The following is an 18138-nucleotide window of genomic DNA, read 5'->3' on the forward strand; positions in this document are numbered from 1 at the left end:
CCCCTCCCTGAGCCTGGTTCTGCCGGAGGTTTCTTCCTGTTAAAAGGGAGTTTTTCCTTCCCACTGTCGCCAAAGTGCTTGCTCATAGGGGGTCATATGATTGTTGGGTTTTTCTCTGTATTTATTATTGTGCTATCTACTGTACAATATAAAGCGCCTTGAGGCGACTTTTGTTGTGATTTGGCGCTATATAAATAAAATTGAATTGAATTGAATTGAATTATAAAAATTACGAGAAGAAAAAAAGATAAGAAAGAAAGAAACTCAGAATAAGCAGAGCTGCTGTAACAGACTGCCGCACACGGGGGGCGCCGGAAGTAGAACACGCAAAACATGTAACACGCATAAACTTTGCCTTCATTTCTGACCATGTTGGCCTTCTTCTTCGCTACTTGTTCTTGTTTATTAGATTTCCAACTCGCTGCATGAATCGCTCCAGTTTGTTATCAGAGCTGCTCTGTGTCTGATTCACTTGACGGCCAGACTCGCGCCTATGCAGGGAAGAGATTCTCTCTTTGTCTGATGAATATGAATTTGCCTTCTTCTTTGACTTATCCAGACGTAGATTTTCGTTGCTAAGCAAAAACTCATACCGACTGTAGGCTTTGTCTTTTGGTCTCTGATATAAAGTCTCTCTTTCGTCACCCAGAGTGCCCTTTGAGTCTTGCTCTGCTGCAAGGGCCATCTTCTTTTTGCTCAAACGCAGAGGAGAAAATCTTGACAGTGGAGATTTATTCTTTTCTGTCTCTGATGAACTAGTAAGGGAGCTCTGCAAACTGGACATGCTCAGTGACTGGCTTTTTGTTGTGTGCACTGCATCAGGTGCCAGGGAATGGGCTGCCTTCAGTGGCTGGCTTACTCCTGAGGTCCTTCTTTGGAGTGACTTCTCTTCTTTTTTGGAAATTTTCTTTTCATCTGACGTAGGCACTTTCATTTTCATGGAATGTTTTCTCTGTAGCGTTACATCTTCTGGCTGTGTTTCCCCTTTTTCTGTGTGACTGCCCTTATCCTCCACTGCCTGCTGAGGTCCTGTAGATGGATTAAAGACTTCCAGAGAAGTTTCAGCTTCATTAGAAATGGATTGCTTTCCTTGCCTTGGAGCACCTGAGCCTGTGCTTTTGGCCACCCTATAATGCTTTCCTGCGGCTTGATCCTGAATTTCTCTTTCTGGAGATTTTACAGAGTTCTTAGGAACAAGCTCCTCATCTTTGCAAATCTGATGTCTGACTTTAAGTGCTGGGTCCAAGTGAGTGTCTTTTTCTTCAGGGACCTCAGTCAAAGATTCCATTGCTCTCGGATGCTGAATGCTAACACTGCTGGACTGTAAATGAGAAAGCTTGAGTGGTGCATCACTCATTTTCTGGTCTAAATCAGCAGTTGATGTTGTCTTGGATAGAGGCTCACGGCAATCGTATGTCTGCATTGTTTTTCCATCTGAAACCACATCATGGTGAGAGGCAGGACGCTGTCCATCAGTGAGCAATGGCTCTCTTTTGTTACCTCGCTTCTTGAGCTCCCTGTTTTCCTGGCTGCAGCTTTCTTGTGCCACTGGCTCCAATTCTGTGATACTCTGCCTTACATCCAGGCCTCTTAATGAAGACATCAGTTTGGATGTTTCTGCATTCAGATACATGGACCTCAAAGACTCTTGGCTTTGCCTGAAATTGCTATAGTCCTGCAAACTGAACCTCTTTTGCCGTGTTTCTTCCATTCTGGACTTAATATCTCTCGACCTGCTGTGAATGAGCTGTGACTGATAATCATTTAAGCCTGTGTGACTGCTATATGGAGATGTCACAGGCGAGATCGCATCACATGACGCATCTGGACGCATCTCATTCTCATTAAGATAAGAATCAATCTTCCAGCGGTGGAGTGATGTTTCTGAGTTGAATGGTATCAGGTTTTGGTCTGCACCGTAACGTGTCTGGTGCCGGAGGTGATGGTGTGACATCCGGTTTGGTAGAAGCGCCTCCCCACCTCCCCTCGGTTTAGATCCACTTCTCCCAGGGACTCCAATGTCTTTAGTTCCCATCCTTAGCCGAGTCATGGAGTTTACCTTTTGCAGCTCGCCCCCATAACTGTGTCCTTTCACTAGGTTCCCCATTTCAGTATAGTCATACTGATGGAGCCTATCCTGGACACTCAAGCCTCTGGTCATTGTGCCAGAATTGTTGAACCTGTTGTCCTGAGCACTTCTCATGCCGTGCATCACCCTGGATCTCCTGTGAATCATATTAAGAGAAAGCTGGCTGGAGTTTGGGCTCTCCAGAGCCAAAGTATCTTTGAGGTACAGAACAGGTGGCCGCCCATTAAGCAAGACTGAAGAAGTTGTGGAGCGAGCATAGAGTCTTCTGAACTCTTCGTCATAAGTGGAAACCAGTTGGCCTGTGACAACCAGGACCATACTCAGGTTGATTTTCTCAAAAGTCCATGTGTAGCTGAAAAAGAAATTGGAGAACCAGTACAGATCATAAGGATGCACACATTTTTAAACATTATTAATAATAAAGTCATGCATATCTTAATTATCTAAATGCTTAATTCACAACTGAAACATAACAGTGGAAATAAGGGTCAACCAGGAAACATATCAGATACAACAAAAGCTATAGTAGCAGAGCATAGGACTAAAATTTAAATCATATGATGTTAGAATTTGGCAAAGTCAGCAGAAAGTTTATGTGTTACTGGTGCCTGCAACTGCCCACGGGCCATTGCATTTATTAGGAAGTGTTCTTCTTACCTCAGCTCTGTGTGTTCTCAAACAGAAAAACTAGTTATGTTGACTTGGAAGATTTGTTACGTTTGTCTTAGAACTTGCTCTGGGGTTTGTCTTTTTTTAAAACTGTTTTTCTCTCTTACAGTATATTTACTGTAACAGTAGTGAAAGGTTCAAATAATGAGGACAGAGTATGTAACTAATCTCAGTGAGCCATGAGCTCAGGCTGCAGACTGCTTTAAACACATACTTGCTTGATATGATAAAAGTGAGACAGAATATTCCTAATATGGCTATTTGACCCACCCACCTTCCGTTTAAATACTCCATTTGTACGGGGGAGCCAATCAGAAGAAAGCCAGTCGAAGTGGAGAAAAAGGTAGCTAATCTTTTTTTTTCTTCCTAGTTCACCAGTTTTTATTTTTAAAAATACCAGAGTAGCACAGTGAGTTTACATGAAATTGCTTTAAGGTTTACTTAAAGTTAGCAAAGCTGCCAAGTAGAGCCAGGCCAGGCCTCTATTTCAATTTAATCACTGAATACTTTGAACAGCACTGACTCACCTGTATGTTCCATACATAACTGTCTGGCAGTCCACAAGTATAAACTTCTGTTCCAAACCTCCATGAAACTTAAACCCCGAGCGACACTGATACTCTGGCCCCTGAACCGTCCGGACACGAAGGTTCTGATGGAGAAATAAACATGAGAATTAAGGCCAGAAAATAAATCAATTTCATTTCACCTACAAGTAATATATGTACTGCTAACTGTAGACTGGATTAAGCAATCTCTATTTGTAAAATGCATTATCATGCAATGATAGAAGAAGCTACTTCTGGCTTATTCACAACAGATCACAACAGTGGGAAGCTCCATGTGTTTAATTTCAGAGAGTTTTTATACCAGATGCTCATCGTAATGCAATACCAAAGGGATTTATGTCTTCTTCTTTGATTAAATCTGTGATCTTTTCCTTTTTTGGTGAATGTGCAAACCCCGACATCATGATACGGTAAAAAGAAGAACCAATGGAACTCTGCTGACCTCCAGTGACATCCTCACTGGCTGCAAAACCAGCCAAGGAGGCTTAATCAGGTCATACAACACAGTGACAAAACATTTCCTCGTTCCTGATTTCTTATTTATTTATTTAGTTTTGCAAAGACATGAGTAAATACAAAATGCAGCTTTTAAATCAATTCACTTATTAGTGGACAAAAAGCTACCCAAACCTGGAAAAGTAATTCCCCCCTAAATCTTATCTGCAAGAGTGAAAGCTACTGTGGATGCTGCCTGTGGCGACAAGTTGCAGAAAGTCACTTTCCCACCAAAGATTACTCCAAGTATTCTCAGGCCAGACATCATCAGGTGGTCCACCTTGCAGAAGCCCCTGTACACTGTGGAGATAATGGTCCTATGAGAGGCAGCATTTACAGGGAGTGCAGAATTATTAGGCAAATGAGTATTTTGTCCACATCATCCTCTTCATGCATGTTGTCTTACTCCAAGCTGTATAGGCTCGAAAGCCTACTACCAATTAAGCATATTAGGTGATGTGCATCTCTGTAATCAGAAGGGGTGTGGTCTAATGACATCAACACCCTATATCAGGTGTGCATAATTATTAGGCAACTTCCTTTCCTTTGGCAAAATGGGTCAAAAGAAGGACTTGACAGGCTCAGAAAAGTCAAAAATAGTGAGATATCTTGCAGAGGGATGCAGCAGTCTTAAAATTGCAAAGCTTCTGAAGCGTGATCATCGAACAATCAAGCGTTTCATTCAAAATAGTCAACAGGGTCGCAAGAAGCGTGTGGAAAAACCAAGGCGCAAAATAACTGCCCATGAACTGAGAAAAGTCAAGCGTGCAGCTGCCAAGATGCCACTTGCCACCAGTTTGGCCATATTTCAGAGCTGCAACATCACTGGAGTGCCCAAAAGCACAAGGTGTGCAATACTCAGAGACATGGCCAAGGTAAGAAAGGCTGAAAGACGACCACCACTGAACAAGACACACAAGCTGAAACGTCAAGACTGGGCCAAGAAATATCTCAAGACTGATTTTTCTAAGGTTTCATGGACTGATGAAATGAGAGTGAGTCTTGATGGGCCAGATGGATGGGCCCGTGGCTGGATTGGTAAAGGGCAGAGAGCTCCAGTCCGACTCAGACGCCAGCAAGGTGGAGGTGGAGTACTGGTTTGGGCTGGTATCATCAAAGATGAGCTTGTGGGGCCTTTTCGGGTTGAGGATGGAGTCAAGCTCAACTCCCAGTCCTACTGCCAGTTTCTGGAAGACACCTTCTTCAAGCAGTGGTACAGGAAGAAGTCTGCATCCTTCAAGAAAAACATGATTTTCATGCAGGACAATGCTCCATCACACGCGTCCAAGTACTCCACAGCGTGGCTGGCAAGAAAGGGTATAAAAGAAGAAAAACTAATGACATGGCCTCCTTGTTCACCTGATCTGAACCCCATTGAGAACCTGTGGTCCATCATCAAATGTGAGATTTACAAGGAGGGAAAACAGTACACCTCTCTGAACAGTGTCTGGGAGGCTGTGGTTGCTGCTGCACGCAATGTTGATGGTGAACAGATCAAAACACTGACAGAATCCATGGATGGCAGGCTTTTGAGTGTCCTTGCAAAGAAAGGTGGCTATATTGGTCGCTGATTTGTTTTTGTTTTGTTTTTGAATGTCAGAAATGTATATTTGTGAATGTGGAGATGTTATATTGGTTTCACTGGTAAAAATAAATAATTGAAATGGGTATATATTTGTTTTTTGTTAAGTTGCCTAATAATTATGCACAGTAATAGTCACCTGCACACACAGATATCCCCCTAAAATAGCTAAAACTAAAAACAAACTAAAAACTACTTCCAAAAACATTCAGCTTTGATATTAATGTGTTTTTTGGGTTCATTGAGAACATGGTTGTTGTTCAATAATAAAATTATTCCTCAAAAATACAACTTGCCTAATAATTCTGCACTCCCTGTAAATTTCAAAAGGCTCAATTATGCAGACATAGCAGCAAAAACAAAATGATGTAGCTGGTGTAACCAGGTTTCTCAAAAGCATGAGCATCCAAGTACATGCGTGGGTCTATCAGTGAACCAGCACCAGTAAACAAGGGTGGCTACCTGATGACCCTGACAACAATAAGAATAAATTTACTGATCCTTCTGTTGCTGCCTCCCCAGTGTTCACAGGTGTTCAGTATGAGGTAGGTTTTGTGACTCCAGTGGCTGAAGGCTTTTACGAGATCCCTATGTTCAGATTCCTGTCTGCAGTTTTAAGCAAGTTTGTCTTTGACCTCGAGTCCTGGCGTAGAATCAGCTGTTCCAAGGTTTTCATGATGTGCGATATAAGGGCCACTGGTCTAAAGTCATTTAGCTCAGCTAGACATTTTATTTTTGGTACCAGAACATTAAAGGATGTTTTCCACAGTCTTGGCAGTAGACTCAGATTAAAAATCCTGTGGAGAGGTTGACACGGCTGGGCAGCACAATCCTTAAGCAGCCTTGGACACAGACCATCTGGGCTATCATAGTCTTCCTAACTCCAATCTCACCCCTGTCTGTGACAGACGAGCATGAAGGCACAGGCAGGGGTGAGATGGGAAGTAGCTGCCATATTAGAAATAAAGGGAGAAGGGGGAGCTTGTGCAGGAGCAGACGGAGTTGCAGTGAAGGAGAAGCAGTGGGAGTGAGTGCGACCATAAAGTTGAAGAACTAAAGAACTGCTTGAGTGCATCAGCTCTTTCCACATCACCCATAAGTGGCTGTCTTTTCTTTTTGTTGTAGCCTCACATAGTATTCATTCCTTTTCACACCTCACAGATGTTGCTGTATTGTAGATTCCTTTCTATCTTCTTTTTCTACTACATTTCTGCTGTGTTCAGTCTCTTCTTCAGCTCATGTTGCATCTGTTTGAGCCATTCTTTGTCACCATCTCTAAAAGCTACCTTTTTCTGGTTGAGGATTGCTTTTATGTTATTTATAATCCAGGGTTTGTTATTGTGGAAACAGTGCACAGTCTCTGTAAGTCATGACTGTGTCTCTACAGAAGCTGATGTCTGTCAATATCTCGTCAACTGTTCTCACCTGTTTCCAGCAGAACAGTCAAATCTGTGCATTCAAAGCAGATAAAGTTTGTACCCCTCCCTCCTGACCGCAGGACACCAGTGCTGATTATCAGGGATTCTAACATCAAGTCTTACGAGGTTAACTGCAAGTAGATTTCCAGGTTAACACTGTTTGATAGTAGATAGTACAATCTTTGAACATGCATTGTTTTTCAAAGGAAAAACATTACACAAGAAACAGGAATGTGATTTTGCCAGTTTAAAAATAATTCAAGCGTGTGCTGGACATTCTTCCTTTTAAAAGAATTACATGGAAGTAATTCAGCTTTTGTGTTATTGGTTGTGTTAGTTTTGTTTTGGGCTAACAAGTTTGGCAACTTACATGAGCTAGTTTGTTAACAGGAATATGATGCAAGCCTGTTTCCAAAAAAGGACCACTTTGATTATCATTTCAGTAATAAGTACATGAATTCTTTACTTAATGAAAAGTGCACAAAGACAGCACATTAAATGTTGCAAGTAAATCTAATATTCATTTATTTTGATTTATGTGAATGTAACTTCTTTACCTTGTGAAAGAACTATGTGTCGCATTGTAAAAACTAAATGTTTCCCATGTCTCACTGCTCAACACATCAGGGCCTTCAACACTCAAAAATGAAACTCAAAAACTGAAACCCAGAGCATGAAACATGAGTTCAGGGTTGTTTCAGTCATCAGGTGCAAACAGCCTGAATGTTAATGTAATTGAAACACTTTTTTCCCCCAGTTTCCATTACTACTAGCTTTACACAAACACATGAAAGCACGCACACCCTTTGTCAAAAACTACATGATCAAACCTGTGTGAGTTTTCCTCAGGCTGTTTTTTTGATGTAGCTAATGGCTAGGCACGCTGCAAAGAGATCGTGAAGCCATCACTGTGTTCAACGCTGATGACTCTTTGTTTAGACAGTGGAAACATCATCTAATGCTGTTTAACAGGAAAATCCAGCCACACTGACAGATCTGTCCTGCGGTTGCTGCAGTTGTGTGAAAACGGCAGGTAGAGACGCAGCAGGGAAATGTCGGTAAATGACTGTATTTCCGCCAGGGTGTGGAGAAAATGTCAAACATAATATTTTAAATGCTCTTTTGCCAACAGAAGAAAGGTTGTGAAGCCTCATGGGAAACACTGGGGGAATGCAAATGTTAGATTATGTCAGATGATGTTTAACAGGTCAACAGCCCCCCCCCACACACACTGACAAACTGACTATGACTTAGAGCTCCAAGGGTTAAATAAATGCCGGGCTCTAAGATGACTCTACCTGTCTTAGTTTGGAATTGGCTGTTGTTCACTATCAGCCACTGTGCTACTAAAGCCACCGCACAATGGAGTTAACAGTTTTCAAATATTTTGCAAGATAAACACTGTGTAAAATGCTAACGTGTATACTATGCAAGTGAACAGAAAAATTACATTTGGCAAGAAGTGCAGAAGAACATGTTTACCAGAAGTCCCATTTTATATCAGGAAAAGTGGAAAACATAAGAATAGGCCTGTTGTGTCTCCACTGTGAAATCCAGATAATCACATAAGTCTAGTGGAAGATAATAGAGTTTTTTTATCTGATGGTTTTTATTTTTTGCAGTTCATGGCCTCAACAAGTACAATAATATCTCAGCATGGTGATAAAACATATTCATCTGATACAGCCGTCCTTGAATCTTGTATTTCAAGGTGCCGTGTTTCTCACCTTGAGCTCTTGAATATTAATCTCCATGTTGTGTGCCATTTTGAGGAAGCTCTTGACATGGGAATCATCCAGAAGGATGTAGACCACCACTCCCCTCTGTATCGCATTGATGAGTTCTTTGAAAATGTCGCCATCAGTGAAGACATCCATTACAATGGCAATAAGCTGGAATCACATTAGACATGTGGAAATACTTTCAATTTTGAGAAAATAAAAATTATTAAGTCAAAAAATGTATGAGTAGTCATTGTCAGGACTTGTATAGTAGAGATGACTTTCCACAGGAAATTAACTGTATAATTCTGCAAAACACCTTCTTAACTTGAAAGAATCTTTTATGCAACACAAATAATGTCATTACTTCTAATGCATGCAAAGAGAAGTAACTGTCAACTGAATATATGCAGTAATGTGAAAAAAAATCAGCCTCTTTTATTTTTAGATTTTATGTACTGGGACATAATGAAAACATCATCTGGTCCTTAGCAGGTCTTAAAATTAGATAAATGCAACCTCAGATTGGTTGATCTGCAACATTTTGCACAGTTTCATTATTTATTTATCAAAAATTAAGCTAAAATGCAGAAGCAGTATCTAAAACATAAGTATACTGACTAATTTGTTTTACATCCTTTTTGCTTCCATAGAAATGTGGAGGATAAGTAACAGGTTCTGTTACTAAGATCATCAGCAAATGTGAGTACCTCTATATCAGCAGAGGTTTTAACAGTTTGCTGTTTTGGTGCATTGAGGGAGTGACAACACAAGCCCAGGGAGGAAAGACATCAGCAATGATCTTACAAAAACAACTGTGCCATGAAGCATTTCTAAACAACTGGAATTCCATCACTACACTGTGAGAAAAATTATTTAAGTTGAAAATAATAGCCAGTGTTGTAGTGCACATCCTAGCAAATTTAAGACTGTTTAATGCTCAGACAAACTTCAAACTTCATAATAATACAGTTAGAAAAAGACTAAACAAATACAAAATGTTTGAGAGGAGCAAGGAGAAAGCCTCTTCTCTGCAAAAAGCACATGGCAGCATAGTTTAGGTTTGCAAGGTTGCATCTGAACAAACCAAAAGACTTCGGGAACCATGTCCGCTGGACAGACAAGACCAAATTGAAGATGTGTGGACATAATACACAGGCCACACATTTGGTGAAAACCAGACACCTCATACCAGCTGTCAAGCACAGGACTGGAGAGGTGATGATTTTGTGGCAAAAGGGGAAACTATATAGTTTGTATCTCACTCCCATAACCAAATGTTTAACAGTAAGAAGACAACAAACCCAGAGAATTAGAATTAAAAGCAAGTGTACTTTCTTTGCCAGGTGACTGTGAATGAGTAAAGCTTCATGAACAGACTTGATTTTTATATTGTGATTTACAGAGCACCTTTGCTTCTGATACTTTTTGTTGTTACTAACTCTGTAAATTAGACGAGTGGTTTACTAAAGAAGAAAGACAGATTTTTTGTATCAAATATCAGACAAGTTTTACCTGTTTCAATATAACTGTTACCTACATCATCATATAGATGCTCGCATTCTTGTCATTTCATGTTATACGTGTATATATATATATATATATATATGTATATATATGTATATATATACATATATATATATGTATATATATAAGGTACTTCCCCCTTTAATGTGTAGCATCTAAATTTGTTCTACCAATTATTATGTGGTACAACAACGAAGGTCACTTCAACAGTTACTGCAAGTACTATGGTTTATTTTTTTGTCAGCATAATCTATGTCAGTACTGTTTCATATGAATTTAAACTCAGTCAGCACTCCAGTACTGTAAAAACAAGTACTTGATCACGGAAAACTATTTTTTTAAAGAGTGGTCTTTCCAATTGTTAATGAAGCAGGTTCCTGGGGAAAAAATAGGAAATGAAAACTGCAGTGACTTGCTGCTCTAATATTTCTAGTCATGAAATGCATTTTAAGCTTAAGCATAAATACAAATTTCCACCAGGTTGACTTCACTGTTACCGCTTCATGACAGCTTTAAAGAACATTGCTCCAACAATGTTTCTGTGAATGTTGAATTGCTAAATACTTTTTCTCTGAAACCTGCCAAAGTTAGTGCAGCCTACATGAATTCAGACTGGCCACTCGCCTGCATCACACGTCACAAAGCAAAAAGCTGCACAGTAATGAGTGACTTCCAGTGGCTTGTTGTGTCGTGTACATTTTTATGATAACAAAAGTTCAGTTGCCATAGTAGTTAACTGCTTCAAACATTTGAACTGGTGTAGTCAGTTGATTGTGTGGGTTAATGTATGTTTAGCCCTTCCCTGCAGTCTCCTGTGTATGCAGAGAACTATGCAGAGAGGTGTTTATATGCCTACGCAAAACTACACCTTTCACTAGGAATTTGTACTATTGATAAACTATTATCTTTGTTGATTCCTCCACCTGATAGATGAGGCGTTATTTTCTGGCATTGGCCCAGGAGCATTTCTTTTGTTTATATCGCCGTGCTGAGGCCTCACCTTCTGCGCAGCCTGAATCTGCTTCCGAACCACCTCTTTAATTGTTGGTGTGTTTTGTCTGGGTGGGTGAAACAGCAGGCTAATGCTGGTCTCTATACCCTCCAGCGCAACCTCTGGCCAGCCCAAATCCAAGTCTGGCACCTCCTCATCCGACTCAATTGGGAAATAGGTGGAGGCCCTGACCTCGTCTGTGCTGCGTCTCCCTTCTGAATCATCCTCCACAACCGGTACCTCTGCATTTTCCAAAATGAACACAGTCTCTTCCTCTGAAAGGAAGTGGTTGATCTGCTCAGCTCGAAGGAACTCTTCATAGGCTTCTTTGCCGCCACATAGTAGGGCATAAATGGCTAGACGATAGGATTCTTTATAGTGTGGCTGAATGTAATCTGGATAGTCCTCTTCAAGTGAAGACAGGCATGACAGATTGGACTCCATGGATGTGAGAACCCCTCTGAGCCTCTGTGTGCAGCAGGCTTCTTCTTTACCTTAAATGTGGCACACCATATGGCTGTTACAGGGTTCACTGAGTTAAACTTGCATTTTACAGCTGAATGTCAAAAAAGAGATAATTAGGACAAAAAATATGTGTATGAATTTAACATTTTTATCTGCATTGCTGAGTTCTTTAGAGCAATATGTAATCTTTAACTAATCATTAAACATGAACAGGAAAACATGAGACAACTGTCAACATACAATTTTTACATAACACTACAGAGCTTTGGAACAAACTTTTCCAGCCAATCACAGAGAAATGTAAGACTATTTCATTTTCAGTGCATTTAGTCGTTGTCTTAAACAAACTTAGACATGCAGATAATTTTATTACCATGCTTTCAGGCGAGAAATGTTTCTGTTATGAAATACCTGTGAGCTCTTAGGAAACCAAAAAGGTACATGTGGTTCTGCACAAACACGTAAACAATATGAGGCATGTGCTTACTTCTTCAGTAACTACTTTACTAACAGCGACATAGACAAAGAGACTTACTTCATAACTGGCGAAAAGGAATCCTGGTTTTCCTGATTAATCAGAGGCAAGAAACTTAAAACCAGCTTAAAAAGTTAAAACCTTCTGTCAGTCCTGGTGTCGGTACTCTCTCCAGCATAAGCCGGTAAGTGCTAAAGGTCTGGATTCGTGAACTCTGTACAAACGAATAGCCTGTTGTACCTGCTCTGTTTGCTCGGCTGACAGCTACAGTAACAAACCCCACCCACCTCAGCTCACCTGGCTTTCAGAAGCAGGTTGGCTTGTCTCGCAAGTTGTCATGCAGTCCCTTGGAGTCTGGCTACAAGTGCACATTTTTACTTTTGGCTTCATTCACTGTGGCCGAAGAATTTGTGTTACCTCTTCTAGGGTGAGGTGTAGCAGTGATTACTGACAAAGACAACAAAAGTAGGTTGAGAAGTAAAGTTTATTGCCATCACAAAGCACTGGGGAGGAAGACATAATGTGTCACAGACAGAAGAGCCTCTCTGCTACAGAGACAAGGGCTGTGAATGTTTTTGTTCACAGACCAAATGAACCTGGGAGAAGAATGGCAGGAGCACAAACTCAGTAATCTGGTATTTGTACAATTTTACCCAGGTACTAACATTACCCCACGTCTGTACCCACTGACTCCCAGCTCATCCAGTTTGATACTGGTGTATTACAACTTGGATCTTATTTTTGTAGTTTTTGATATTATTTGTTTTGGTTTGTATAATATCTCACTCACTGACATAAGTGCTAAATGTGGAGAAACACAGTAACAGAGAAGATTAAGATCAAAGCACTGAAATTGGAGTTTAAACCTAAAATATTTACTATTTTCTTTAATTTTGTCCTTTAAAACTCTGCTTATCTCTTTGTAAGACCGTTCACTGACTTGCTTTTTTGTGTCACTAATACCCAAGTTGTAATAGAGCATAAATATCCTTTGACATCCACAATTTGTTGCAGGCATTTCACTGACATTGCATAGTGGAAGGTGCAGCTTTTAAAACTTTGTAATGAATCTACATGGACCTTTTATGTTTCTCAGTGTTTTTCTTGTGTTAAAATGAACCACTTTAAAGACATATGATGGCCCATACATGACTGTGACGTGTAGGCCAGAGTAAGCAGAAGTTTTCGAGGTGGGACTTTGACATTATACTAAATCTAAATAAACCTTAAAGTAAGAGCTCATTGTTTCACACTCATGCTTATAAATCAGTGTTGCTAACAGCGAACATTAACCCCCTCAGGCGTCACCACCGCATTCTACTTCCTGGGTGGAGTTGGAGACTTCATGAATCTGGGTGGGGTTGGAGACTTAACGCTGCGTGGTGGAGTAGGAGACTTTGGGGTAGGGGTTGGAGACTTGGAGATTGGGGTGGAGGCTGGAGTTGGGCTCTTCATGGATGGCGCTGGGGTCTGGGCTTTAGAAGGGGTGGGGGTTGGGGTCTTGGAAGGGGGAGCTGGGGACTTTGGCGGCACAGGCGTGGCTGCGGCTGCTTTGGGCTGCCCCAGTTTGGGCTCAGGGATCTTCTCTCCGTGCCTGTAGACGCTGACAGTGATTTCCACAAACTCACCACCATACTTGTTCCGTACATTGATGCTGTACTTTCCGGAGTCTTCAGGGGTGACTTTGTTAATGACGAGGCTGGCAAACTTGCCACCGTCAAACGTGACCCTGGTGTGCTCAGTGGAAGCGACTTCCTGCTCGTTCTTGAACCAGGTGACCTCAGGAGTAGGCTCGCCCCACACGGTGCAGGTGAGGCTCAGGGACTAGAAAGGACCAACAGTAAACTCAAGTCAAAATATATTCACAGAATAAGATTCACATTTTAGGTTTGTTACATTCTTACACAAAGATTTATTTATTCATGTGTTTATTAAACTAATGAAAATTGTTGTAATCACTTGACATAATGAGGTCAGACATTATAGTATTTATTTATTATTAACTCTGACCCACAATTTGAAGTTGAAGTTGGCATTTTTTTTAAATTTTCTTAGAATGAACCTCAGACTGCAGACTAAATATGAATTGAGGCATGACATCTGAACCAAAGCCATCCAAAGAAGTGTTTTGTCAATACCGTTATCAATACTGTAGCCAACAGTACATCTCAGACTATGGTGTAACAGGTCTGAGCTGCTGAGTGCTTTTTCGTCATTCAGCTCTTTTCGCTCTCTATGTGTTTATCTACCACTCTGCATTTAATCATTATTTAAGCATCATCTTCCACAGCGTGTCTTTTCTCCCTCCGTGCCCCTCCCCCTGTTTCTGCCAAAGGCTTCTTCCTATTAAAAGGGAGCTTTACCACTGTCACCAAGTGCTTGATCATAAGAGGTTGCCTGACTGTTGGAGTTTTCTGTCTATTGTTATAGGGTATAATATAATGTGCCCTGACGCAACTTGATTTGGTGCTATATAAATTAACCCAATTCGGTAATTCTCCAGCTGAGATTGTTTTTGTCAAATTGGAAAGAGAGTGTAAAAATACACCAAGGGTCCCTGCTTACTATTCATGTCCAGAGGTGATTATGTTAAAAAGTCAACATCTAAAAGCTAAAACTATCTACATGGTTAGATTCAACTGAGGTAAGAGAAGTAAGAGGTAAGACTGATTACAATATGTGATCTCTGCACATCTTCCCTGCTCCTTTCATCAAAGACTTTCTATATGAAATAAAACTCTTTTTGTTTGATGTAGAGAGACGCAGGTAACAGTTCAAAGCTCTTCTTTTGTTTTTTCTGGCTCTTGTTCAGGTACAGGTACAGGACCTTTGACTACACAGCTGATAATTATATACAAAGTTGATTGCCGAGTTTGGAAAATGTTTACCTTCTCCTCCATAATGGTGACCACATCAGGTAGGCCACCAACCACTCTACCACGGTCTGAAGAGACAGAGAAAAAGTCACTTTTCACTCCCAGACTCACCAGAAATCACAGATCTTAAAACTAAAGCAATCTGTCTTTATACATTTAATGTGTGGCGTTATTGTGTACTAGTAGATCAAGTCTGAGATGTTCAGGAGGAGGAAGAGGAAGAATGGGCAAGACATTTATTTCTACTTTGCCTTGAAAATAAAATGCCTTGCCCACAAATTCCTGTGAAAATGTTCAGAATGCTGAAAGAGCTGTCGAGGGCACTTGTGATTATCAAGTTTTCTTCCTTGTACGATGTGCGCTTAAGTATGAACAGCTTAAAAAATAATTGAATAATAATTGAAAGATACATGAGGAATCTCTCTCAAACAGTCTCAATACAAGTTGTGAAGTACTCACTCTTCTCAGCGAATGCAGCTGCCCTAAAAGACGAAGAGGAAATTCGATTTGATTAATAAAATTTGACATGATTAAAACTGCATGTCTACTAACTTGTAACATCAAAACACTTACTTAAGTCTTAGGTACTCCTCATAGGCATCTGTGTATGCTACAAAACAAATCATTACAATGGAGTCAATTTTTCAAAGACAAAAACATTTTACAGCTTAGAAACTCCCAAATAAATAGACAAATAAATAAGACAATCACAGCAAAAGAGAAAATGGTAATGAAAGAAAAATGATGGCACAGATGGAGGTTTTTACCTTGTCCAGAGAGGTCAAAAGTCCGGGTGTGGGTCTTGACGCCATCTGAGATCTCCATGGTGTAATGACCCTTCTCCTTATCGGATGGATCACAGATCTGCATCCAGGCCATCTCAGCTGTACCGCCAATCCTCATCTTCTCAGAGGAGGCAATCTTACTCTCCCTGCGGGTTTACATCATGGATCTCAAAACTTAGTTATTAATTCATACAGAGTGAAAAAACAAACACAGACATTCCGTATACTGCTTTCAAATGTGAGATATAGTGACTCTAAGGCGTAATGTCTGTGTGCTTTTAAACCCTTTTAAAAACTAGCAGTGCTTCTCTACAATATTAAACACTCCTGATCAAAGTTGGACACAAACAACCCCCACAAGTGACACATTTGCATGACATCTCCTTTTGCTAACTGAGCCACCCACAGAACTACTCAAACATCTGTGTTTGAAGTGTTTCATAGAAAATTTGTTTCAAAAAATGTTATGATTCAATGCTGTATTACATGCAGCAGCCTGGGTAAGCTCACAGACAGCCTATAAGTGTCTGGTGAATAGTGAACTTTTGTTCGATATAAACAGTAAAACAAAATATCTCAAAAAAATGAGATATTTGAATAATCAAAAATATTTAAATTCACAGCTGTACTTGTGCTTCCAGACGGTTTTCATCTCCTCTGTATAGTAGTTCATGTAGCACTGCAGTCTGATGCCCTCTGGAGTACACTGCAGCACCAGCTCAGAAGCAGACGCACCTAATGACACAAAGACAACCATCAAGAAACGCACAGGCACCAACAATAGGGAAATTACTTCAGAATGTTATTACAGCCACGTCTCTTAGCCAAAGCAGACTTAATGTAAATTTGTATATTTAGAGAAAAGCTGGGGTTCTCATAATTGTTTCCAGGTTAACATGTACACGTATTTTATCTTTCTGAACCAGTTTCCAGCTCTGTCAGCATCAAACTGCAGCAGTACTGTTGCAGCTGACTTTGGTGCAGCTTTTCCACTGGACTTTTCTTCCAGTATATATATACATCTACTGGCCTATGCAGCAAAGACATTTTAACAGTTTGAGATGCTGTGTAAGTTAGCTGATCCAACGTACCAGCAATCTGGGCGATGGCATTGATGATGTCATCAAACACTGGAAATCAAAGTGGAAAAAATGACACAATGAATACTGTACAGGAACCTAAAATGACAATACTAAGAGCTAATAGCTGACCCATCAGAACACTAAAAATGTACCTTTGCCTGAAATGTCAAACACAGATGTGTCCTTTCCTCTGTCGTCACTGAGTACTGCCTTGTAAACACCATGATCTTTTCTGGAGAACTGAATAAAAACAAGGTTATTTTATATTACATTACATTATATTTTTCAGTGTGGATTGTGCAGATGTTACCAGTGGGAGGGGAAGAGCACAGGATCCAGACATGACATTGGGGGGAGTATCTGGAACAATCTCCTCATCGTCTTTGTACCAGTGTAAAGTTGACTCCTTCTTCACATTAGCCACCTGACAAGTACAAAGATTAAAGGATTTTGTTTTTACAAGAAAGCAAAGGAATAAGAAGTGAAACAGAATCCATAAACATATGGAAAGCACATCTGACATGTGGCTCAGAGTTACAGGAAATCCCACATAATTACGTGGTTTTGTTACCTTGCAGACGAGCATAACAGTACAATCCTCGGTGACAGTAAAATATAGATACTCAGAGAAATGTGGGCCTACAAGGACAAGAACAAAGAACCACATGAATGACATAAATTAAGGCCACACACATCTCTAAATTCATTATTTTACTCAAACTTGCTTTACTACTTGTGCCAAAGTGTTTTTAAGTCATCAAAAATATTCATACCTTGCTTCCTAATGTGCTCTTTCCTCTGAAACTCAGCCTCCTTCAGAGCAGCCTTGAACACTGAATGAGAAAAAAAAACAGACACAGATGAAATGCTTGCTGTGCTGCCTTTTGGTTGGTGCCATCAGAGAAACAGAGGTTTTTATTTTTAACATAAAAGTTTCCTAAGCAGTATTCCCACACGAGTCATATGGACTTCTATGTGAGAGATGGAAAACTCTCACCGTCTCCGACCAGGACCAGGGAGCTCTGGGTTTTGGCCTTGCCATCATGGATCTGAACAGTATATGTGCCCTCATTGGCTCTGGTGAAATGATCCACTGTCATCTGGATGATTCCAGTGGCCACATCGTGACTGATCTTCTGTCCCTAAGAAGAATAAAATGATGAAAATATTTAAACTATGAGAATTTCAATGTGTTTAACTACTTTTACCACTCATTTGTAAAAAAGGAAAGACTAGTTTACAGTATCTGTTCTGCTTTTAAGAAACTACTAGAATAATATAATAAAAGATTTGTAAAGTTTCCTTGTCTTTGCTCAAGTAACATATGGGTTCCTTTACATATTTAGCTAAACTTTACTTTTCTTAGTAGTCATATTATCATGTGGAAACAATTT

The 18138-nt window shown here is 40.2% G+C and overlaps 2 protein-coding genes across 9 annotated transcripts in view; both read right to left on the bottom strand.

Moving 5' to 3' along the window:
• Nucleotides 1–220: 220 nt before the first annotated feature.
• Nucleotides 221–12389, bottom strand: LOC102076968 (protein FAM83B-like). 3 transcript variants are annotated; one of them, XM_005458653.4, is made up of 5 exons: nt 12062–12389; nt 11071–11555; nt 8550–8714; nt 3286–3410; nt 221–2441 (listed from the first exon to the last, which is right to left on the bottom strand). In XM_005458653.4, exons 2-5 carry the CDS (start codon nt 11503–11505, stop codon nt 389–391), a joined length of 2778 nt encoding a protein of 925 aa, XP_005458710.2. In that variant the 5' UTR covers nt 11506–11555; nt 12062–12389; the 3' UTR covers nt 221–388. The 3 variants fall into 3 exon arrangements, with proteins under 3 accessions (XP_005458710.2, XP_019215936.1, XP_019215937.1); XM_019360391.2 differs by lacking the exon at nt 11071–11555; XM_019360392.2 differs by lacking the exon at nt 12062–12389 and having other exon boundaries at nt 10994–11088.
• Nucleotides 12390–12467: 78 nt separating this feature from the next.
• myom2a (myomesin 2a) overlaps nt 12468–18138 on the bottom strand; it is a 34191-nt gene continuing 28520 nt past the window's right edge. For all 6 annotated transcript variants that reach the window (XM_025908183.1, XM_025908185.1, XM_025908182.1 and 3 more), the window contains 12 exons: nt 17742–17886; nt 17518–17577; nt 17316–17383; nt 17055–17168; nt 16897–16984; nt 16754–16792; nt 16292–16397; nt 15645–15808; nt 15451–15487; nt 15337–15359; nt 14890–14945; nt 12468–13825 (listed from right to left, as the gene is read on the bottom strand). In XM_025908183.1, the coding sequence (XP_025763968.1) occupies nt 13319–13825; nt 14890–14945; nt 15337–15359; nt 15451–15487; nt 15645–15808; nt 16292–16397; nt 16754–16792; nt 16897–16984; nt 17055–17168; nt 17316–17383; nt 17518–17577; nt 17742–17886 (1407 nt within the window). In that variant the 3' untranslated portion in view covers nt 12468–13318. The remainder of the gene's footprint in view (nt 13826–14889; nt 14946–15336; nt 15360–15450; nt 15488–15644; nt 15809–16291; nt 16398–16753; nt 16793–16896; nt 16985–17054; nt 17169–17315; nt 17384–17517; nt 17578–17741; nt 17887–18138) is intronic.

The sequence above is a fragment of the Oreochromis niloticus genome, linkage group LG6 (genome assembly GCF_001858045.2).
Source record: "Oreochromis niloticus isolate F11D_XX linkage group LG6, O_niloticus_UMD_NMBU, whole genome shotgun sequence".
NCBI lineage: Eukaryota > Metazoa > Chordata > Actinopteri > Cichliformes > Cichlidae > Oreochromis > Oreochromis niloticus.

Bases quoted from the DNA above. Each gene is read 5' to 3' on its own strand.
- LOC102076968 (XM_005458653.4), bottom strand. From the start codon at position 11,505: ATGGAGTCCAATCTGTCATGCCTGTCTTCACTTGAAGAGGACTATCCA. The intron at 8,715-11,070 runs GTGAGGCCTCAG...ATGTGATTCCAG, and splicing joins AGATTCAGGCTGCGCAGAAG to CTTATTGCCATTGTAATGGA. The intron at 2,442-3,285 runs GTGAGTCAGTGC...TTTCTTTTTCAG, and splicing joins GTTATGTATGGAACATACAG to CTACACATGGACTTTTGAGA.